Below are 24745 nucleotides of genomic sequence, written 5' to 3' on the forward strand. Positions count from 1 at the left end.
AGAACCATATTTAGGTAGGCTGTTCTCACTGTTTGTTTGTGGGGGATTGTTCCTGTGTCAGTGTTTGTACCACACGGGGCTGTTTCGTTTCGTTTGTTAGTCTGTTCCTGTTCATTGCGTTCTTCGTTGTCTGTAAGTTCACATGTTCAGGTCTTGTAACGTCGTTTATTGTTTTGTAGTTTATTAAGTGTTTTTCGTCTTCGTTATTATAAAAATAAATATGGAAACATACCAAGCTGCATTTTGGTCCGATCCTTGCTCCTCCTCAGACGAGGAGGAAAACGAACGTGACTCTTTCTTTCTTTCTCTCTCTCTCTCTCTCGGAGGACCTGAGCCCTAGGACCATGCCTCAGGACTACCTGGCCTGATGACTCCTTGCTGTTCCCAGTTCACCTGGTAGTGCTGCTGCTCCAGTTTCAACTGTTCTGCCTGCGGCTATGGAACCCTGACCTGTTCACCGGACGTGCTACTTGTCCCAGACCTGCTGTTTTCGACTCTCTAGAGACAGCAGGAGTGGTAGAGATACTCTGAATGATTGGCTATGAAAAGCCAACTGACATTTACTCCTGCGGTGCTGACCTGTTGCACCCTCGACAACCACTGTGATTATTATTATTTGACCCTGCTGGTCATCTATGAACATTTGAACATCTTGGCCATGTTCTGTTATAATCTCCACCCGGCACAGCCAGAAGAGGACTGGCCACCCCTCATAGCCTGGTTCCTCTTTAGGTTTCTTCCTAGGTTCTGGTCTTTCAAGGAAGTTTTTCCTAGCCACCGTGCTTCTACACCTGCATTGCTTGCTGTTTGGGGTTTTAGGCTGGGTTTCTGTACAGCACTTTGTGACATTGGCTGATGTAAGAAGGGCTTTATAAATACATTTGATTGATTGACAGTGAATTTTCACCAAATACAAGTTCAAATACTATTAAAAATCTTAAATACATTGAACTTCGTCTAGTCTGTCTGAAGTGCCAGATGGGTTTCTGGTTTAATCCATTAAGCCAGGTACACTCAATCAAGCCCATTTGAAATATTAGAAATGATGTTGAATAGTATTTGAACCCTGGTCTGAAAGAGGATGGACACAAATAGTGGAGGTAAATGGTGTGTAAAAAACAAAATGTCAGCCAACTTGGACCTTTAATTAGATTTGGGATAAGTCAGGCTGATAGTTACAGCGGTACACACACACACGCACACGCAGTTTGAGGTGAGGTGCCTGGGAAACAGACATCCCCTACGAGAGCCCAGGAAGTGAAGTCACGCCCCCTCAGTTTGAGGTGAGGTGCCTGGGAAACAGACATCCCCTAAAGTACCACATTCCAATATTTACAGTTCTGTTATTGACAGCGCCCTACTTACAGTAGCTATGGTTACAAGCCATCACAAGACCAATAAACTGCTCTCCCTTTCTCCCTTTACGACTCTGAATGACCCTGAGAAGGTCAGGCGTAAGGTTGAATAGCCCTGAGAAGGTCAGGAGTAGGGTTGAATGGTCCTGAGAAGGTCAGGAGTAAGGTTGAATAGCCCTGAGAAGGTCAGGAGTAGGGTTGAATAGCCCTGAGAAGGTCAGGAGTAGGGTTGAATGGTCCTGAGAAGGTCAGGAATAAGGTTGAATAGCCCTGAGAAGTTCAGGAGTAGGGTTGAATGGTCCTGAGAAGGTCAGGAGTAAGGTTGAATAGCCCTGAGAAGTTCAGGAGTAGGGTTGAATGGTCCTGAGAAGTTCAGGAGTAGGGTTGAATAGCCCTGAGAAGTTCAGGAGTAGGGTTGAATGGTCCTGAGAAGGTCAGGAGTAAGGTTGAATAGCCCTGAGAAGGTCAGGAGTAGGGTTGAATAGCCCTGAGAAGGTCAGAAGTAGGGTTGAATGGCGGGGACCCAGTTACCAAGATTTACCGGGATTTACTGCCCAAAACCACTCCCTTTTCCCGGTGATAAATAACTGAGTGGAACCGGTAAATTATAATAAAAGATTTATATAAACAGCATGAAATGGAACTGTTAAATTATAGGCTGGCTTCTCTATGGCCTCTGCATGATGAATCAATGCTCAGGGTGGGGACAGACAGCCCATCTCAGGGTGGGGACAGACAGCCCATCTCAGTATGGAGCAGCACTTCACAATGCATGTAGATGAATTATCTCATCATGGTAACTTTTTTCTTGTGACAGGTAGGCCTACACTTGCTGCAGCATAGCCTATGCTCCAATAATATAAAGACTGAATGAGCATCTAATTTACCCATCTCAATCTGGCTTTCAGGGAGCACCTTGTTTTTTTAATTGTAAAGGTCATATCTTTTTTTTATCCAGCTGCAGTTTTAAAACAGCCTGTCACTCAAATATAGTTGCTTCAAATCAGTGCACAAGTGTTCTCTCTCTGTCTCTGTCTCTGTCTCTGTCTCTGTCTCTGTCTCTCTCTGTCTCTCTCTCTCTCTCTCTCTCTCTCTGTCTCTCTCTGTCTCTCTCTCTGTCTCTCTCTGTCTCTCTCTCTGTCTCTCTCTCTGTCTCTCTCTCTGTCTCTCTCTCTGTCTCTCTCTCTGTCTCTGTCTCTGTCTCTGTCTCTGTCTCTGTCTCTGTCTCTGTCTCTGTCTCTCTCTCTCTCTGTCTGTAGCTCTGTCTCTCTCTCTCTGTCTGTCTCTCTCTCTCTCTTTCTCTCTCTGTCTCTCTCTCTGTCTCTCTCTCTGTCTCTCTCTCTGTCTCTCAGTCTCTCTCTCTCTCTCTCTCTCTCTCTCTCTCTCTCTCTCTCTCTGTGTCTCTCTCTCTGTCTCTCTCTCTGTCTCTCTCTCTGTCTCTCTCTCTGTCTCTCTCTCTGTCTCTCTCTCTGTCTCTCTCTCTGTCTCTCTGTCTCTCTCTCTGTCTTTCTGCCTCCAACTCCATTCAAATTGCATCCAAAAAAGATAATCCTGTTCTAGATTGATATACAGGACAGACCATGTATAGATGTCCTACCTCTTTCAGGGAATCAATTCAATGCAGTATTAGCCTTATATTTAGCTCATTAATATGGGGTTATGCATCATAATCTTCAAACTCACAGCCTCTGTCTCTTGCCCAATACGTAAGCGCCCTGTGCTCCGCAGGCCTCTCTTTAACAAAACGCTCCTTAGCTCTTGGAGCCGTGCAGGAAAAGCTAGACTAGAATAGTTTGCTGGACATTTATTTTTTTGTAGCATTTCTTATACCAATAAACTATTCGAAGAGGTAGGCAAGCACTTTGTTTTGCTGAATGTTAAATACACCAGAACCAATAGAAGTGATTGGGGATGGAAAGACTTCCGCATCTAATTCTATCGTTCAAGAATGTCATCAGAGTGATGACGATGAGGACAACAAAACGTATTTCATTTAACTGTTGAAAGCGATGGAAGGAATGAAGCAACAATAGAGAGAGAAAGAGGAGGGAGGCTAATAACATTACAGGAAATATTATGAAAGTTATATATGCGTCAGCCTACTAATTATACACAAACAGGCCCTATTATATTTCAATAATAAAATCCAATTTGCTAGCCTATACATGTAACTTTATAGTCCGCATGTGCTGCACCAGAATCACATGTTCTCTTCTGCTTTATCAGGGTTTAAACGATGTGCTGCACCAGAATCACATGTTCTCTTCTGCTTTATCAGGGTTTAAACGATGTGCTGCACCAGAATCACATGTTCTCTTCTGCTTTATCAGGGTTTAAACGATGTGCTGCACCAGAATCACATGTTCTCTTCTGCTTTATCAGGGTTTAAACGATGTGCTGCACCAGAATCACATGTTCTCTTCTGCTTTATCAGGGTTTAAACGATGTGCTGCACCAGAATCACATGTTCTCTTCTGCTTTATCAGGGTTTAAACGATGTGCTGCACCAGAATCACATGTTCTCTTCTGCTTTTTCAGGGTTTAAACGATGTGCTGCACCAGAATCACATGTTCTCTTCTGCTTTATCAGGGTTTAAACGATGTGCTGCACCAGAATCACATGTTCTCTTCTGCTTTATCAGGGTTTAAACGATGTGCTGCACCAGAATCACATGTTCTCTTCTGCTTTTTCAGGGTTTAAACGATGTGCTGCACCAGAATCACATGTTCTCTTCTGCTTTATCAGGGTTTAAACGATGTGCGTAATTCCAGTCCATATAATACAGTATTATACAATACAGTACAGTAATACAGTTCACACTCAAAAAGATTAGCCTACTGGAGCTAGTTTCATTTATTTACCCAAGAGAGCATATAGCTAGTTACATCTATGGGTTTTTATGTTTTTCTGTCGTGCTTAATGTGCAGTAGCCTATATCATATAGGCTATGTTTCGTATTTGGGCTTTTTGGGGCTTGGGCTCATGAAATGTATTTAATATATGGCTCATCAAGGGTCAGGTAGCATCAGGTTGGAATTTTCATGCTGATCAAAGCTCTAATCAAATCAAATCCAGGCATATTTATATGCTTCATAGTCTTTTTTTAATGATAACACTTCTGGTTTTGGTGGGAAATACCGGGTTACCCAGGAGATAAGTGATTTGTTCTCGTGATGGACATTTGTAAAATACCGGGAAAATATTAAACCTTAGTCAGGAGATGCCTTCGGCAAGTCAGCAGACCGTCTTATGATCTGCATGTGTTACTGGGGAAACAACCAGCCAAGCTTTTGAGCAACAAGAGATTTCTATTGCAAGGGAGAAGAGTCAAAAATGTTACTCTTTGTGACAAAGGAAAACGGTGCAAGGACATTTAAACACATTTTCCTAACAATATATCAAACTGAAAGACTCATGACAGGTTGATATAACTTGAAACATGAGAGAGACAGACACAGAGAGAGAGAGAGAGAGAGAGAGAGAGAGACAGAGACAAAGAGCGAGAGAGACAGAGACAGAGACAAAGAGACAGAGAGACAGAGACAAAGAGACAGAGAGACAGAGAGACAGAGACAGAGAGAGACAGAGAGAGACAGAGACAGAGAGACAAAGACAGACAGACAGACAGACAGACAGACAGACAGACAGACAGACAGACAGACAGACAGACAGACAGACAGACAGACAGACAGACAGACAGACAGACAGACAGACAGACAGACAGACAGACAGACAGACAGACAGACAGACAGACAGACATACAGAGAGAGAGAGAGAGAGAGAGAGCAGGAGGGAGAGAGTCCTTCGCCTGTGAAGTACTCCTACCCGCTGGACTGAGATAACTGATAGCCTAGCCCATTGTCTATTCCTGGTTGGTGAAGCTCTATAGTTTCACGGTTGTGAAAGCAGATGTGGATGAAGTAGCCCTCTCATATTTTCTCTTTCAATTGATAAGACCATCTCATCCTCAAAAGTCGTGTGAATATAATATTGTATTTGCCTGAGTTGAGTACGGAAGTTAATTTATATTGACCTGTGGAGTCTCAATAACTGTATTGTATCTGCTATTTAGTCAAGTAAATAAAACCTTGAATTCATTATTTGTGGCATTGAGTTCATTGGGTTCTTGAGGTTCCAGAACTTGACGAGGTTCCAGAACTTGACGAGGTTCCAGAACTTGACAACGTTTCATAACTTGACGAGGTTCCAGAACTTGACGAGGTTCCAGAACTTGACAACGTTTCAGAACTTGACGAGGTTCCAGAACTTGACGAGGTTCCAGAACTTGACAACGTTTCATAACTTGACGAGGTTCCAGAACTTGACGAGGTTCCAGAACTTGACGAGGTTCCAGAACTTGACAACGTTTCATAACTTGACGAGGTTCCAGAACTTGACGAGGTTCCAGAACTTGACAACGTTTCAGAACTTGACGAGGTTCCAGAACTTGACGAGGTTCCAGAACTTGACAATGTTTCATAACTTGACGAGGTTCCAGAACTTGACGAGGTTCCAGAACTTGACGAGGTTCCAGAACTTGACAACGTTTCAGAACTTGACAACGTTTCAGAATGAGAACATAGTAAATTGACTGTTGATTAAGACTATTGTTGATATAGAATGGTATAACAGTTAATGATAACTCCTGATAGAGTTCATTCAAGGGTCTGTCTATGTCATTCAAGGGTCTGTCTATGTCAAAACCCTTAATGGTGCCCATTTTAGATTCATTAGGATAGGATAACCAAATTAAATAAACTAGATACATTAATTATTCAATTAATTCATCAATAAATGATCTTGAATATGAATTAGCCAAAAGTCACAGCACACGCCTGATTGGTTCTTCAGCTCTCGATCATTCCACTCCTGGTGTGTAGAGGCAGCTGAGGATAGCCAGCTGTTAGGGTGCTGATCGTGTAGAGGGAGAGTGAGGGAAACAGTGTGTGTGTGTGTGTGTGTGTGTGTGTGTGTGTGTGTGTGTGTGTGTGTGTGTGCGTGCGTGCGTGCGTGCGTGCGTGCGTGCGTGCGTGCGTGCGTGCGTGCGTGCGTGCGTGCGTGCGTGCGTGCGTGCGTGCGTGCGTGCGTGCGTGCGTGCGTGCGTGCGTGCGTGTGTGTGTTAGTGTGTAAGGGCCTGTGTTGGTACCTGAAGGACCAGGTTGTGTTTAATCTGGGAGAAGACAGGTGGGTTGTCGTTGACATCGGACACGGTCAAGGTCACTTGGACCGCGGTAGACAGAGGAGGGTCTCCCTCATCAGCTGCTCTGACCGTCAGAGAGTAGTGAGTGATCTGGGACAGGAAGAGAGACCAGTTACATACAGGATATCAGTGTTCTACTATTTTCTTGACTTCTTTCTCTTAGCTCCTAACAGAGCAAAGGGCTTCAACAGTGCATCTCCAGGGAAACCTGTTCTGAGCAGTTTTTCAACTTGATTCCAGGTGATTCCTTCCTCATATAAAAGCCCAAACTAAACCCCCCTCACCTCCTCTCTGTCCAGCGTGGCCCTGACTTTGACCTCTCCACTGCGAGGGTCGATGCTGAACTGCCCCCGAGGGTCTCCACTGGAGATGGAGTATTGGACAAGGTTGTTCAACGGCCCATCCAGGTCGATGGCTGTCACCTTGGAGTGGGGGAAGGAGGGGAAAGGGGGAGAAGCAGGAGAAGCGGGGGAGAGAAGAGATAAGAGATAAGGGAAGAGGAAGAGATAAGGGCGGAGTGAAGAGATAAGAGATAAGGGGGTGAGAAGAGGGAAGAGATAAGAGGGAGTTGAGAGGAGAAAGAGAAGAGGAAACAGTAAGCCTCATTGAACTGAGCTGCTTGGAAGAATATCAGTCTGATCATTATTAGCTCAACCAAACTGCCATTTTCTCTAAGTACTTAGATGTGTGTCTGTCCAAATGCCAAATTCAAAACAACTTGATTAGTCCCCTCAGGGAAATGACTTGTCATTGAACACATTGAATGGTGTATTACAATAACTGGTTTCTAAAGTCACAGTTGACAGTTGACAGTTGACGGTTGAGAGGGATAGCTACCTGCATCACCACATCGCCAGGTGACAGGTCCTCTGAGACATCAGCTCTGTAGTCTCCCTGTCCGAACACGGGCGTGTTGTCATTGACATCTGTGATGTTGATAATCACCATGGTGATGTCGCTCAGAGTCGACTTGCCTCTCGTCCCCTCCAATGACAGGTAGTATTCACGACACAGCTCAAAGTCTAAAGAACCATTCACAGCCAGAACACCTTAAAAACACACAACACAAACTGTATTAATTTAACTGACAGCTGTGTTAACTTGGTCTTGTACACACTAACACAGTCCTGGGTTGACAGATGTGGGTTTTGAGTATATGTTCTCAGCCTTCATTAAAAAATAGGAAAAATTACAGCATTTTCCAAAGAGGACCACAGCAACAACATATTCAACACCATGTTGCGGTGCTCTTTTATTAAAAACAGAACACTGATATGTTCTTGTCAGCGCTATCTGACTGTCTTTGTTCTGTTTCCCAAAAACATAAATGCAGTCAAACAGGTGTCGGGTTCTACCTGTTAATAGTACCAGGATGTAGAGAAATGGGGATTGTAAAATATACATCTGTTCCAGCCCAATTTAACTACAGTACCAGGATATAGAGAAATGGGGATTGTAAAATATACATCTGTTCCAGCCCAATTTAACTACAGTACCAGGATATAGAGAAATGGGGATTGTAAAATATACATCTGTTCCAGCCCAATTTAACTACAGTACCAGGATATAGAGAAATGGGGATTGTAAAATATACATCTGTTCCAGCCCAATTTAACTACAGTACCAGGATATAGAGAAATGGGGATTGTAAAATATACATCTGTTCCAGCCCAATTTAACTACAGTACCAGGATATAGAGAAATGGGGATTGTAAAATATACATCTGTTCCAGCCCAATTTAACTACAGTACCAGGATATAGAGAAATGGGGATTGTAAAATATACATCTGTTCCAGCCCAATTTAACTACAGTACCAGGATGTAGAGATAAGGACATGTCTTGAGCAGATTGGAGTTGTCCTTTCTATCTTGTTCCAAGGACAGCTCTGCCTCAAGATCAGAAATATATTTTATTGGTTAAGTTTAGGTACAAGGATGTCCGTAGCAGGAAGGTGTTTGCCGTAATATTGGGTATGGATTGTGATTTTAGAAATATTCTACATTTGGCTTGTCTCACGTTATCTGAACATCCCTTACTGTAGCTATGGTTAGAAAAGCCACAGAGTGCAGCAGTACAGTACATTGGATTTACGCACCACAGTCCATCTATTGGTGTTCTGTACCCTGGTGGAAACCTGTCACTGCTCTCGTATTCAGCCGATAGGCTGATGTGAAAATGACTGATATGAAACAGACTTGGAAACAAACACCAGAGAATTTTCTGCCGTTAATAATTGTCATTTCATTGTTGTCTCTGTCAAACTCCCTCCTACCCCCCCCTCTCTCTCTTCTTCTCTCACTCTTTCACTCTCTCATTGTCTCACCCCCTCACTCTTTCTCTCTCATACTCCCTCCCACCCCCCTCTCGCTCTCTCACTATTTCTCTCTCTCTTTCTCTCATCCCCTCTCTCTCTGTCTCCCCTCTCTCCTTCTCATCCCCCTCTCTTTCTCTCTCACTTCCTCCATCTCTCTATCTCTCAGCTGCAGAAACAGACACCTGTAAATGGGGGAGAGAGAGCGGTCCTGGATTCCTGGGCCATCTGCCAGTCTAGTTTACACACTTCATTAATATAAGACAAGATAACAACATAACAAGAGTCATAACCGCCACCTGCATTCCTTTAAAATACCCACCAGGTTTCAACATGTGCAATAATATCACACAGGTACAATTCTCTGTTTGTTGAGGTAGTTGAAGACTTCTAGACCCTCACCTCGTCTGTTTGTTGAGGTAGTTAATGTTAGGAAAAGGGTTAAGGACAAACTAACATGCAACAAAAATGTACTTTTGACACCAATTTGACAAGTGATTTGAATTTAATATCCCAAAATAGCTTCTCCTTTTTCAGTTTATTGAGAAGTCATTGAGAATAATTGAATTGGAATTTCAGTTTACTTCCTGAATTGTTTGATTTCAACCCTGAACTCATGTTGGAACTGAGCTAGTAAATATGCAATTGGAAGTGGCACCTGCTTTTCTCTGATGTTCCAATGAGAAAAGAGAAAAATAACTGAAGTTAGACTAACTAAAGAAAACAACCCAATGTACTGCGTTATACCCAATGTACTGCGTTATACTGCGTTATACCCAATGTACTGCGTTATACTGCGTTATACCCAATGTACTGCGTTATACTGCGTTATACCCAATGTACTGCGTTATACTGCGTTATACCCAATGTACTGCGTTATACTGCGTTATACCCAATGTACTGCGTTATACTGCGTTATACCCAATGTACTGCGTTATACTGCGTTATACCCAATGTACTGCGTTATACTGCGTTATACCCAATGTACTGCGTTATACTGCGTTATACCCAATGTACTGCGTTATACTGCGTTATACCCAATGTACTGCGTTATACTGCGTTATACTCAATGTACTGCGTTATACTGCGTTATACCCAATGTACTGCGTTATACTGCGTTATACCCAATGTACTGCGTTATACCCAATGTACTGCGTTAAACTGCGTTTATAGGGCTCTGCTCTGAACAAAGACAGCAAAGAGAATCACAAATTTAAACTCATTCAGTCCTCTAAACTTTCTCTTTCATGCGACTAGCTGAGACCAAAGAAAATAACATTCATCTTCCACGTCTGTCTCCATTGATAAAACATATAATACATAACATTAAGCTTCCACGTCTGTCTCCATTGATAAAACATATAATACATAACATTAAGCTTCCCCGTCTGTCTCCATTGATAAAACATATAATACATAACATTAAGCTTCCCCGTCTGACTCCATTGATAAAACATATAATACATAACATTAAGCTTCCACGTCTGTCTCCATTGATAAAACATATACATAACATTAAGCTTCCCCGTCTGTCTCCATTGATAAAACATATAATACATAACATTAAGCTTCCACGTCTGTCTCCATTGATAAAAAATATAATACATAACATTAAGCTTCCCCGTCTGTCTCCATTGATAAAACATATAATACATAACATTAAGCTTCCCCGTCTGTCTCCATTGATAAAACATATAATACATAACATTAAGCGTCCACGTCTGACTCCATTGATAAAACATATAATACATAACATTAAGCTTCCCCGTCTGACTCCATTGATAAAACATATAATACATAACATTAAGCTTCCACATCTGTCTCCATTGATAAAACATATTATACATAACATTAAGCGTCCACGTCTGACTCCATTGATACAACATATAATACATAACATTAAGCTTCCCCGTCTGTCTCCATTGATAAAACATATAATACATAACATTAAGCTTCCACGTCTGTCTCCATTGATACAACATATACATAACATTAAGCTTCCACGTCTGTCTCCATTGATACAACATATAATACATAACATTAAGCTTCCCCGTCTGACTCCATTGATAAAACATATAATACATAACATTAAGCTTCCACATCTGTCTCCATTGATAATACATATTATACATAACATTAAGCGTCCACGTCTGACTCCATTGATACAACATATAATACATAACATTAAGCTTCCCCGTCTGTCTCCATTGATAAAACATATAATACATAACATTAAGCTTCCCCGTCTGTCTCCATTGATACAACATATACATAACATTAAGCTTCCCCGTCTGACTCCATTGATACAACATATAATACATAACATTAAGCTTCCCCGTCTGTCTCCATTGATACAACATATAATACATAACATTAAGCTTCCCCGTCTGTCTCCATTGATAAAACATATAATACATAACATTAAGCTTCCCCGTCTGTCTCCATTGATACAACATATACATAACATTAAGCTTCCACGTCTGTCTCCATTGATACAACATATAATACATAACATTAAGCTTCCACGTCTGTCTCCATTGATAAAACATATACATAACATTAAGCTTCCACGTCTGTCTCCATTGATACAACATATAATACATAACATTAAGCTTCCCCGTCTGACTCCATTGATAAAACATATAATACATAACATTAAGCTTCCCCGTCTGTCTCCATTGATACAACATATACATAACATTAAGCTTCCCCGTCTGTCTCCATTGATAAAACATATAATACATAACATTAAGCTTCCACGTCTGTCTCCATTGATAAAACATATAATACATAACATTAAGCTTCCACGTCTGTCTCCATTGATAAAACATATAATACATAACATTAAGCTTCCACATCTGACTCCATTGATAAAACATATAATACATAACTAAAAAAACGACTTCCTGACTTTGACACAATGGTAACAAAACAGCTGTGTGGTGGGAGGATTACTCCTGGGATGGAACTACACACGAGTGGATTAAGTTGCTGACAAGCCCGGCTATTGAATGGTTTAACAACTAATACAGACATTGGTTTGGCTCAATCCAACCAACCTCTATGAGACTCCTGCCCTGCTACGGTTCATCAAAGAAGGGAGGATTTGTAATGAAGGGACACCAAGAGAAATCAGGGAGAAAAGAAACTCCCTGCGTTTGTGGTGGTGTCACAAGGTACAGTATATAAGACCAGGCAGTATAATACAGTACTGACTAATGTATACTTATCCAGAGTGGCTGATTGCTGTACAGCTTACACTACCGGTCAAATGTTTTAGAACACCTACTCATTCAAGGGTTTTTCTTTATTTTTTACTATTTTCTACATTGTAGAACTATTAAATAACACATACGGAATCATGTAGTAACCAAAAAAGTGTTAAAAAAATCAAAATCTATTGAATTTTATTTTTAATTACAGCTTTGCACACTCTTGGCATTCTCTCAACCAACTTCACCTGGAATGCTTTTCCAACAGTCTTGAAGGAGTTCCCACATATGCTGAGCACTTGTTGGCTGCTTTTCCTTCACTCTGCGGTCCGACTCATTTTCAAACCATCTCAAGTTGGTTGAGGTCAGGGGATTGTGGAGGCCAAGTCATCTGATGCAGCACTCCATCACTCTCCTTCTTGGTAAAATATCCCTTACACAGCCTGGAAGTGTGTTGGGTCATTGTCCTGTTGAAAAATAAATGATAGTCCCACTAAGCCCAAATCAGTTGGGATGGCATATCGCTGCCTAAGGCTTGTTAGCCATGCTGGTTAAGTGTGCCTTGAATTCTAAATAAATCACACACAGTGTCAATAGCAAAGCACCCCCACACCATAACACCTCCTCCTCCATGCTTCATGGTGGGAAATACACATGGGGGGATAATCCGTTCACCCACACCGTGTCTCACAAAGACACAGCAATTGGAACCAAAAATCTCCAATTTGGATTCCAGACCAAAGGACAAATTTCCACCGGTCTAATGTCCATTGCTCGTGTTTCTTGGCCCAAGCAAGTCTCTTCTTCTTATTGGTGTCCTTTAGTAGTGGTTTCTTTGAAGCAATTCGACCATGAAGGCCTGATTCACACAGTCTCCTCTGAACAGTTGATGTTGAGATGTGTCTGTTACTTGAACTCTGTGAAGCATTTATTTGGGCTGCAATTTCTGAGGCTGGTAACTCTAATGAACTTATCCTCTGCAGCAGAGGTAAGTCTGGGTCTTCCATTCCTGTGGTGGTCCTCATGAGAGCCAGTTTCATAATAGCGCTTGATGGTTTTTGCGACTGCACTTGAAGAAACATTCAAAGTTCTTGAAATGTTCCATATTGACTGACCTTCATGTCTTAAAGTAATAATGGACTGTTGGTTCTATTTGCTTATTTGAGCTGTTCTTGCCATGATATGGACTTGGTCTTTTACCAAATAGGGCTATCTTCTGTATACCACCCCTACCTTGTCACAACACAACTGATTGGCTCAAACACATTAAGAAGGAAAGAAATTCCACAAATTAACTGTTAAGAAGGCACACCTGTTAATTGAAATGCATTCCAGGTGACTGCCTCATGAAGCTGGTTGAGAGAATGCCAAGCATGTGCAAGTTTGTCATCAAGGCAAAGGATGGCTACTTTGAAGAATCTCAATATATAAAATATATTTGGATTTGTTTAACACTTTTTTGGTTACTACATGATTCCATTTGTGTCATTTCATTGTTGTTATGTCTTCACTATTATTCTACAATGGAGGAAATAGTAAAAAATAAAGAAAAACCCTGGAATGAGTCGATGTTCTAAAACTTTTGACCGGTACTGTATATCAACAGGACCTTTACAAAATCTATCAAAAGTGCACCAGCAGTGACAATGTACATTCAATCATTTCTCTGCCTCGCTGTGCAATACTGCTCTGATGTCTGACTTCTGAGTGTCAAATAGAAAGCAAACCTTCTAACTCTGCCAAAACATTAAAGAAATGGCACTATATTGCAGTCAGCATCATAACCAGGTGAATAGGTATTTGCTATACCCTTTAGTTTTTCATCAACCTTATAAGTGGGCTTCTCTGCCTTCTGCCAGTTCTTTCTTGCTGATGTGGTATTCAAAATGATTGTGCTTCATAAATATATTAATTTGCCCAAATAAACTCAAATATACTTTATGGAACATTATGGAATCTTATGGAATCTCACAGAACCTTACTAACCCATGGAACTCCTGGAAGTGACGGAACAGAACCTTACCAGTTGCTGGGTGCAGGTAGAACCTTCCCCCCTCGTTGCCAGAGACGATGGAGTAGATGATGGATTCCGTCTCGGTCCCATCTCTAGTGAGTGCAGAGACGCTGATGACCTCTGACCCTACCAGGGTGGATTCTGGGATCTGGGCGAAGTACTCCTGGTTTAAGAATACCGGCTTGTAGTCGCTCAGGTCGACAACATGCACCGTAACTGTGGCGATGGAGTACAGTTGTCGGGGAAGCCCCCTGTCGTTGGCTTTGACCTTGAGTTCAAAGGTCGACCGGGTGTTTTCGGCCAGCGACCTCTCCAGGCGCAGGATACCGGAGAACTCTTCTAATGAAAAGTGGCCGCTGTTGTCCTCGAGTAGAGAATACTTCACCTCAGAGTTTATACCTACATAAGGAGAGGAGAGAATAGGAGTCAGTCTGGTTGTTCTGAGCAGAGACTATTTCATATAGAGACAGGACACTATCTAGCTACTATTATCTCTATGGTATTTCACCTCAGAGTTCATATCTGCCGGAGGAGAAAATAGGAATTGTCAGTCTGGTTGGTTTAGCACCATGAGTTCAGGTTTCTTCCAAAGTATGCTAATCCCACCAGTAGGTAGTAACTTAATATACGAGTTAACGGCCTTATCAAAGCTTTATCAAAACAATATGCAAGGTGCAATTGTGAAGTTAACTCAACTAATAAACAGTCATAAAAAACACCAAACAGCCATAATAAACAGCCTCAGTATAATACATGATTAGATATGTGTTTCTGCACCTACAGTAGTGGCCCTGTTCCTCAGTCTCTCTCTCTCTCTCTCTCTCTCTCTCTCTCTCTCTCTCTCTCTCTCTCTCTCTCTCTCTCTCTCTCTCTCTCTCTCTCTCTCTCTCTCTCTCTCTCTCTCTCTCTCTCTCTCTCTCTCTCTCTCTCTCTCTCTCTCTCTCTCTCTCTCTCTCTCTCTCTCTCTCTCTCTCTCTCTCTCTCTCTCTCTCTCTCTCTCTCTCTCTCTCTCTCTCTCTCTATATATATATATATATATATATATATATATATATATATATATATATATATATGAGGTCCCAAAGTTGACAGTGCATATCAGAGCAAAAACCAAGCCATGAGGTCGAAGGAATTCTCTATTGAGCTCCGAGGCAGGATTGTGTCGAGGCACAGATCTGGGGAAGGTTCCAAAACATTTCTGCAGCATTGAAGGTCCCAAAGAACACAGTGGCCTCCATCATTCTTAAATAGAAGAAGGTTGGAACCACCAAGACAATTCCCAGAGCAAGAAATGAGTAAAGGCTCTGAATTCTTATATACTGTAAATGTGATATTTCCAGTTTCTAAATTTTTTTTTTTCTTTGTCATTATGGGGTATTGTGATGTCATTATGGGGTATTGTGATGTCATTATGGGGTATTGATGAGGGAAAAAACAATTTAATTCATTTTAGAATAAGGCTGTAACGTAACAAAATGTGGAAAAAGTCAAGAGGTCTGAATACTTTCCGAATGCACTGTAGACTACTAATATATACACACATCAATTACATGACAAGAAAAACACAATCAAACGAAACCAAAACATTCTTTACTATAAATGCACTCTAATATCCTCCTGAATTGCTCAACAGGCACCAACTGAAACAAATTTAAGGACTTTTGGAGATCATTCAACATGACGGCCTACAGGGAGGAGGTGAGGGCCCTCGGAGTGTGGTGTCAGGAAAATAACCTCACACTCAATGTCAACAAAACAAAGGAGATGATCGTGGACTTCAGGAAACAGCAGAGGGAGCAGCCCCCTATCTACATTGACGGGACAGTAGTGGAGAGGGTGGAAAGTTTTAAGGTCCTCGGCGTACACATCACGGACAAACTGAAATGGTCCACCCACACAGACAGTGTGGTGAAGAAGGCGCAGCAGCGCCTCTTCAACCTCAGGAGGCTGAAGAAATTCAGCTTGTCACCAAAAACACTCACAAACTTTTACAGATGAACAATCGAGAGCATCCTGTCGGGCTGTATCACCGCCTGGTACGGCAACTGCTCCGCCCCTAACCGTAAGGCTCTCCAGAGGGTAGTGAGGTCTGCACAACGCATCACTGGGTGCAAACTACCTGCCCTCCAGGACACCTACACCACCCGATGTCACAGGAAGGCCAAAAAGATCATCAAGGACAACAACCACCCGAGCCACTGCCTGTTCACCCGCTATCATCCAGAAGGCGAGGTCAGTACAGGTGCATCAAAGCAGGGACCGAAAGACTGAAAAACAGCTTCTATCTCAAGGCCATCAGACTGCTAAACAGCCATCACTAACATTGAGTGGCTGCTGCCAACATACTGACTCAACTCTAGCCACTTTAATAATTGAAAAATTTATGTAATCAATTTATCACTAGCCACTTTATATAATGCTTACATACCATACATTACTCATCTCATATGTATATACTGTACTCTATACCATCTACTGCATCTTGCCTATGCCGTTCGGGCATCACTCATTCATATATTTTTCTGTACATATTCGTATTCATTCCTTTACACTTGTGTGTATAAGGTAGTTGTTGTGAAATTGTTAGGTTATATTACTTGTTAGATATTACTGCATGGTCGGAACTAGAAACACAAGCATTTCGCTACACTAGCATTAACATCTGCTAACCATGTGTATGTGCCAAATACATTTGATTTGATTTGATGAGAAGAGCAAAAAAAATGATTTCCCTAATTCAGTAGATATTGAAGGGTTCTCCAGGTTTATCCATCCCTGATTCCAGGTCTGGTAACTTAAACGTCTGAAGGTGAACGATGAGGTACGGTATGGCGGAAGTTTATGCAAGAGGGCTTTTTTAGACAAAAAAAGAGCGCAATGCATCGCTCTACGAGACTTCAGAGAGGGCCAGTTTCTGATACAGAATGCATGCGATGTGTCCTGAGCCTGATACCCATAACAAAGCGGAGTGCACTGTGGTAAACTACATCCAATGACTTCAGTGTATTGGCTGCTGCATTCATATAGACAATATTGCCATTGTCTAAAGCCATCAGAAATGTTGACTGAATTATTTGTTTTCTGCTATTTAACAAAAGACAGGACCTGTTCTTATAGAATAAGACTATTTGAATTCTTAATTTCTTAATCAACTCATCAACATCTTTTTTGAAAGATAGCTTTTCGTCAATCCAGATGCCTAGATCTTTAAAGGGCACCATCCAAATTAAATATGCATAAATTAGTGATGCGCTTGTTGACTCATAACCTGCAGTCCCGTTGGTTATATCCACAGAGAGGGCGGGGTTTAGGGCCATGAAATATTATGTGTAGGTGGGTGGCAGTCAGGAAGTATATAGGAGAATAGTCTCTCTGTTATGACCTGGGGACGTATATAGGAGTAGAGCCTCTGCTACATAAAGGGGATATTTAGATTCTACCATAGAAATATAATTACTAGATCAGACAAAGCCCCTCAAACCATACCTCAGAATGCAAATGTCCATTCTAGTCATTCTGATTCTATAGATTTTAGCACATGAAATATAATAACTAGATCAGCAAAGCCCCCTTCAGACTCTCCCTCAGAATGTTTACACTTTTCATTTTATATCAATAATATAACTTACCAGTGTCAGGGTCTTTGGCGTAGAGGACAGCGATGGGTGTCCTGACGGTGGTGTTGTCGAACACGGTGACTTCATAGTGGTTGTTGGAGAACTTGGGAGGGTTGTCATTCACATCCTGGATCATGAGTAAGATGTCTGCCTGGCAGGAGCGACCTCCGCCGTCCGTGGCTTTAACTACTAGATCATACTCCATCACCTTCTCCCGGTCCAACTGGGCCAGGGTGAACAACTCCCCTGTCACAGATAAGAAGAACAGATAATTAGATGAACATATTATAGATAACTTATTCCTTCTAAGTCCATCTCCTAGTGGATAGATTTAGTCTAAGTATAGATGAAAACTGACTGTTGGTGATGGGAAAAATCACTGAGATGTACAGTACCAGTCAAAAGTTTGGACACGCATACTTATTCAAGGGTTTTTCTTTATTTTTACTATGTTCTACATTGTAGAATAATAGTGAAGACATCAAAACTATGAAATAACACATATGGAATCATGTAGTAACCAAAAAAGTGTTAAACAAATCAAAATATATTTTCTATTGAAGATTCTTCAAAGTTCATTAGAGTTAATTGCACCTCCGATTGCAGCACAAATAAATGCTTCACAGAGCTCCAACAGACATATGTCAACATCAACTGTTCAGAGGAGACTCTGTGAATCTGGCCTTCGTGGTCGAATTGCTGCAATGAAACCACTACTAAAGGACACCAATAATAAGAAGAGACTTGCTTGGGCCAAGAAACACGAGCAATGGACATTAGACCGGTGGAAATCTGTCCTTTAGTCTGATGAGTCCAAATTTGAGATTTTTGGTTCCAACCGCCGTGTCTTTGTGAGATGCAGAGTAGGTGAACGGATTATCTCCGCATGTGTGGTTCCCACCGTGAAGCATGGAGGAGGAGGTGTGATGGTGTGGAGGTGCTTTGCTGGTGACACTGTGTGTGATTTATTTGGAATTCAAGGCACACTTAACCAGCATGGCTACCACAGCCTTCTGCAGCGATACGCCATCCCATCTGGTTTTGGCTTAGTGGGACTGTCATTTGTTTTTCAACAGGACAATAACCCAACACACCTCCAGGCTGTATAAGGGCTATTTGACCAAGAAGGAGAGTGATGGAGTGCTGCATCAGATGACCTGGCCTCTACAATCACCCAACCTCAACCCAATTGAGATGGTTTGGGATGAGTCGGACCGCAGAGTGAAGAAAAAGCAGCTCACAAGTGCTCAGCATATGTGTGACCTCCTTCAAGACTGTTGGAAAAGGATTCCAGGTGAAGCTGGATGAGAGAATGCCAAGAGTGTGCAAAGCTGTCATCAAGGCAAAGCATGGCTACTTGAAGAATCTAAAAAATAAAATAGATTTTGATTTGTTTAACACTTTTTTGGTTACTACATGATTCCATATGTGTTTTTCCATAGTTTGATGTCTTCACTATTATTCTACAATGTAGAACAGTAAAGAACAGTAAAATAAAGTGAATGATGAATGAGTAGGTGTATCCAAACTTTTGACTGGTACTCTATATCACAATGGTGGGGGAAAAAAACTGAGATGTATATCAAAATGGTGGGGGAAAACACTGAGATGTATATCAAAATGGTGGAGAAAAACACTGAGATGTATATCAAAATGGTGGAGAAAAACACTGAGATGTATATCAAAATGGTGGAGAAAAACACTGAGATGTATATCAAAATGGTGGGGGAAAGGGCCAGACAGTAGGCCTATAAATTCTTTAAAAACATTTGACAAAATATTTACTGAAATTTATCAAGAACAAAACCGTGAGAAGTACATATAAATCACAAAATGTTTACATTTCTGGTAGTCATTCACCGTGCTACCAGTGTCATAACATTACTTTGGATTTAAGGCCATATCAAAGCTTCTCCTAGCATATATGTAATGTGATAGCACACATTCTTAAGATTATGAGCTGTGTTTGACTTACAATAATGAAGAGAGATTGATGATAGACTAGTGCTATGACAAACAGGAAGTATGGTTGACGAGAAGCCAAAGCACCAAATATAGAAAAAACACCAAACCTTTGTGTTGGTCTGACGGTACACTATCTTGTCTTCTTGAAGATCTCAGCTTAAGTATTTTGTAAGAATGGAGATGCAATCTCTCAACTCAAACAAAAACAGATTTCAATTAGGGCCTCTTTTTGCTTAGACCCCAAATAAAAGATGTCTCTAACCTGTCTTTTGATCAAGATGGAACTTGTCTGCATTGGGGCCGTGGAGGGTGTAGGACACTTGTCCATTGGTGCCGATGTCTGGGTCCGACGCTGAAACCTTCACGATGAACATGCGTGACGGGGAATTCTCCACGACAACCTCTGTGTACAGCAACTGAAACATTGATAGTTAGCTACATCTTAGGTCAAATTGCAGTTGTTGACATAGGCATTTAATTCATGCTTAGGTAGGCTACCACTGACGGATGTGTTATGAGAGTGCCTTCGGAAAGTATTCAGACCCCTTGACTTTTTCCACATTTAGTTACGGTAAAGCCTTATTCTAAAATTGATTACATCGTTTTTCCCCCTCATCAATCATCACACAATACCCCATAATGTCAAAGCAAAAACAGGTTGTTAGACATTTTTGCAAATGTATTTCTGAAAAAAGAAAAATACGGAAATATCACATTTACATAAGAATTTAGACCCTTTACTCAGTAAAGCGATTACAGCCTCGAGTCTTCTTGGGTATGACGCTACAAGCTTGGCATACCTGTATTTGGGGAGTTTCTCCCATTCTTTGGTTTTCATCAAGAATCTCTCTTTACTTTGCTTTGTTCATCTTTGCCTCAATCCTGACTAGTCTCCCAGTCCCTGCCGCTGAAAAACAACCCATCAGCATGATGCTGCCACCACCATGCTTCACCGTAGGGATGGTCTCAGGTTTCCTCCAGACATGAAGCTTGGCATTCAGTCCAAAGAGTTCAATCTTTTGGCAAACTCCAAGTGGGCTGTCATGTGCCTTTTAATGAGGAGTGGCCATAAAGGCCTGATTGGTAGAGTGCTGCAGAGATGGTTGTTCTTCTGGGAGGTTCTCCCATCTCCACAGATGAACTCTAGAGCTCTGTCAGAGTGACCATCGGGTTCTTGGTCACCTCCCTGACCAAGGCCCTTCTCCACCGATTGCTCAGTTTGGCCGGGCGGCCCGCTCTAGGAAGAGTATTGGTGGTTCCAAACTTCTTCTATTTAAGGATGGAGGCCACTGTGTTCTTAGGGACCTTCAATGCTGTAGACATCTGTGCCTCGACACAATCCTGCTTCGGAGCTCTACGGGCAATTCCTTCCACTTTCTGGCTTGGTTTTCGCTCTGACATGCACTGTCATCTGTTGGACCTTTTATAGACAGTTGTGTGCCTTTCTAAATCATGTCAATCAATTGAATTTACCACAGGTGGACTCCAATCAAGTTGAAGAAACATTTCAAGGATGATCAATGGAAACAGGATGCACCTGAGCTAATTTTCGAGTCTCATATCAAAGGGTGTGAATACTTATGTAAAAAAGGTATTTTTTTTATTTTTTATAAATTTGCAAAAATGTATAAAAACCTTTTTTCACTTAATCATTATGTTGTATTGTGTGTAGATTACTTAGGATAATTTTTTATTTAATCCATTTTAGAATAAGGCTGTAACGTAACATAATTTGGAAAAAGAAAAAGGGTCTGAAAAGTCTCCGAAGGAACTGTATGTATGAACTGTTATAAAGTCCTTATGTCGGTACAACGTGTTTAAGATGTTGCATAAGACGTGTAGTATATCATCTACAGGAATCTAAATATATACTGTCGTGTCATGGCTGACTGACGTACCTGCACACACAGAGGACTGTTATCGTTGATGTCTAGGACATGGACCTCTACAGTGGCATGGGCCTCGAATCTCCCGTCTGTAACGGTTATCTTCAGGGAGTACTTATCTTTAGCTTCACGGTCAAGAGACTCTTTGAGGACCAGCCTCCATTCCTCTCCCTCTTGCACAATGGAGAACTGGCCCAATGGGTCTCCGTCTAAGGAAAAACATTTGAATGTAATACATCAATGTCAATGCTACCTGGAGGCCTACATGAGTTTGATCATCACCACCAGATTTCTTCCTGTCAATGTAGTCACTTTTACACTTAGAATGAACCATTATAGGAGATATGTTGCTCTGTTATCATAAGCCATTATTATAGTAGATATATTGCTCTGCTTTAATACGCCATTATAGAAGATATATATTGCTCTGTTATAATAAGCCATTATAGTAGATATATTGCTCTGTTAAAATAACACATGACTATAGTATATATATATTACTCTGTTATAATACGCCATTATAGAATAAATATTGCTCTGTTATAATAAGCCATGATTATAGTATATATATATATTGCTCTGTTATAATAAGCCATTATAGAAGACATATTGCTCTGTTATAATAAGCCATTATAGTAGATATATTGCTCTGTTATAATACGCCATTATAGTAGATATACTGCTCTGTTATAATAAACCATGACTATAGTATATATATATTGCTCTGTTATAATGAGCCATTACAGTATATAAATTACTCTGTTATAATAACCCATGACTATAGTATATATATATTGCTCTGTTATAATGAGCCATTACAGTATATAAATTGCTCTGTTATAATGAGCCATTATAGAAGATATTGTCATGAAGTTGGCCTGTGGGTAAGGTTTATGACCCCCCCCCCATAAATACCTTTCTCCTTTCCCTCTCTCTTGACTCTACAGAAGGACTCTTGAATAGCCTTTGTTAAACATAGAGAGTCTGGGAACATCAAACAAGTGGAGGGAAAGGAACCATATTTCGGTAATAGAACCAGTTGAAAATATGCGTTGGTACTTAATGAATATGATGTCAGTTCGGTTGCCATCTGAGACATTATGACTGATGACAGGACGACCTAAACTGTATCTGGGAAAGTCTACACATTATAGTTATCAGATTCACATGGAATTGTTGTGCAATTCAAATGTTTAAATATAAAATTATTTGTGAAAAGATTAAATGTAATTTTAGCTTTCAAATGAGAGATTTGGGTTTTCATAAGGTTAGGGCTCTGTTCAGTCAGTGGCCCGCCCCTGTGAAGAGACATGTGTTATAAACTATGAAACACACCCTTCTCCCTCCACTATATAAGCCCTTAATGAAAATGTAACCTCTGGTTCCGGGTACATTAGGATGACGGTCCGATGTCAGAAGGATTCAGATAATAACTACAGAACGAAGCCAACCTTTGCGTGAGCTTTGGTTGCAAATGGTATGAACGTTGAACTCTTATTCGCTACAGAAGTGATACCTCCTAGCCGTTGAGGTAGCAGCGGCCGCTGTAAACGTGGGCTAGGAAAGGACGGACAGAGTATCCCGTCTACCACACAACGACGACACTACAACGTTTTCCCGTTCACCACCAGAGACACTAATCAAAGGACAAAGGACTCTGTTGGGTAACACCGCCTTCCATCTACCACCAACCTATTGAAGCGCAGCTCAGAGTAAATATTTATTGCATTTTCCTTTTCCAAATGGGCGGTCATTTAGAATGCATAAGATTCTGTATTTACGATAGAGTAGCTGCCTAGAGACATCGCTTCTCCCTTTGTTCTTCAGTCTTCCCGCTCTTTCACTCAAACCCAACCCCCCTTTTCTTTGTGTAACCAGCTCTCATATCTGTTCCGTCCGCTAGGGACGTTTTCCTTTATGACATAATTTGTAATCAAGGTATGATTCATTCTGCGTATATGTAATTCTGTGTGATTAGTTAGGTATTTAGTAAATAAATAATTAAACCCAGTTTTGTATTGCTGATTCAACTTGTTAGCTAGGGTTCGTGAAGATAACCAAGAATTTACAACTTTCAGATGAGACTGAAATAAGGTGACGAATGATATTGACTGCTATTGATGTAAAATATTACTAGGTCTTTAAGAGTTTATTCGGAAGATAACTGCTCTATAAATATTATTTCCTTGTGCCCCGACTTTCTAGTTAATTACATTTACATGATTAGCTCAATCAGGTAATATTAATTACAGAGAAAGGATTTTATAGAATAGCATGTCATATCACTTAATCCGGCATAGCCAAAGACACAACAATATATTGCTCTGTTATAATAAGCCATTATAGTAGATATATTGCTCTGTTATAATGAGCCATTATAGAATATATATTGCTCTGTTATAATAAGCCATTATAGTACATATATTGCTCTGTTATAATAAGCCATTATAGTAGATATATTGCTCTGTTATAATAAACCATGACTTTAGTATATATATATTGCTCTGTTATAATACGCCATTATAGTAGATAAATTGCTCTGTTATAATAAACCATGACTTTAGTATAGATATATTGCTCTGTTATAATAAGCCATTATAGTAGATAAATTGCTCTGGAGAAGTACTGTGCCCATCTGTTTCTTATTTAAATACTGTTCATAATGCTGATAGGTCTGAGAAAACGATTAATCAACTACTTCAAAAAATGTGTATGTGATCAATCATTCAATCAATCAAATGAATCAATCAACAAGACTCACCTGTGATGTAACACGTGATCTGCCTGTTCTCTTTAGTCACATCCATATCAACGGTCGTCAGGCTCATGATGACCTCCCCAGGCCTAGTGTTCTCCATGACAGACCCATGGTACACGTCCTCCGTGAACCGAGCAGGGTTGTCGTTCTCGTCAGTCACCGTCACCTCCACTAGAACTGAGGACGAGAGCTTAACCTCCCCCCCGTGGTCAGTAGCCACCACTGTGAAGCTGTAGTGCTGAGTCATCTCACAGTCCGTTTCTCTCAGAGTAGTTATCCAACCGCTCTCACTGTCGATGGAGAAGACATCGGCGACGTCATCGGGTTCGGCTTCCAAGGTGTAGGTCACCTGTCCATTGGTGTCCTGGTCAGGGTCGTTGGCAGTCACCTGGATGGATGAATGGATGAAAGGATAAATTAATTA

At 41.0% G+C, this 24745-nt stretch overlaps 2 protein-coding genes across 2 annotated transcripts in view; one reads left to right on the forward strand and one right to left on the reverse strand.

The window, feature by feature from the left end:
• Positions 1-24745, forward strand: part of LOC120048907 (probable E3 ubiquitin-protein ligase MID2) — a 1198409-nt gene that overhangs the window by 1109121 nt on the left and 64543 nt on the right. The window lies entirely within an intron of this gene.
• The window catches only part of LOC120047817 (protocadherin Fat 2-like), a 77923-nt gene that overhangs the window by 16662 nt on the left and 36516 nt on the right, over positions 1-24745 (reverse strand). Inside the window, exons 13-20 of the mRNA XM_038993356.1 lie at positions 24325-24709; positions 21576-21772; positions 19940-20093; positions 17725-17958; positions 14105-14494; positions 7394-7605; positions 6841-6978; positions 6503-6646 (exon numbers count right to left, since the gene is read on the reverse strand). Coding sequence (XP_038849284.1) covers positions 6503-6646; positions 6841-6978; positions 7394-7605; positions 14105-14494; positions 17725-17958; positions 19940-20093; positions 21576-21772; positions 24325-24709 — 1854 coding nt within the window. The remainder of the gene's footprint in view (positions 1-6502; positions 6647-6840; positions 6979-7393; positions 7606-14104; positions 14495-17724; positions 17959-19939; positions 20094-21575; positions 21773-24324; positions 24710-24745) is intronic.

Source organism: Salvelinus namaycush, chromosome 5 (genome assembly GCF_016432855.1).
Source record: "Salvelinus namaycush isolate Seneca chromosome 5, SaNama_1.0, whole genome shotgun sequence".
NCBI lineage: Eukaryota > Metazoa > Chordata > Actinopteri > Salmoniformes > Salmonidae > Salvelinus > Salvelinus namaycush.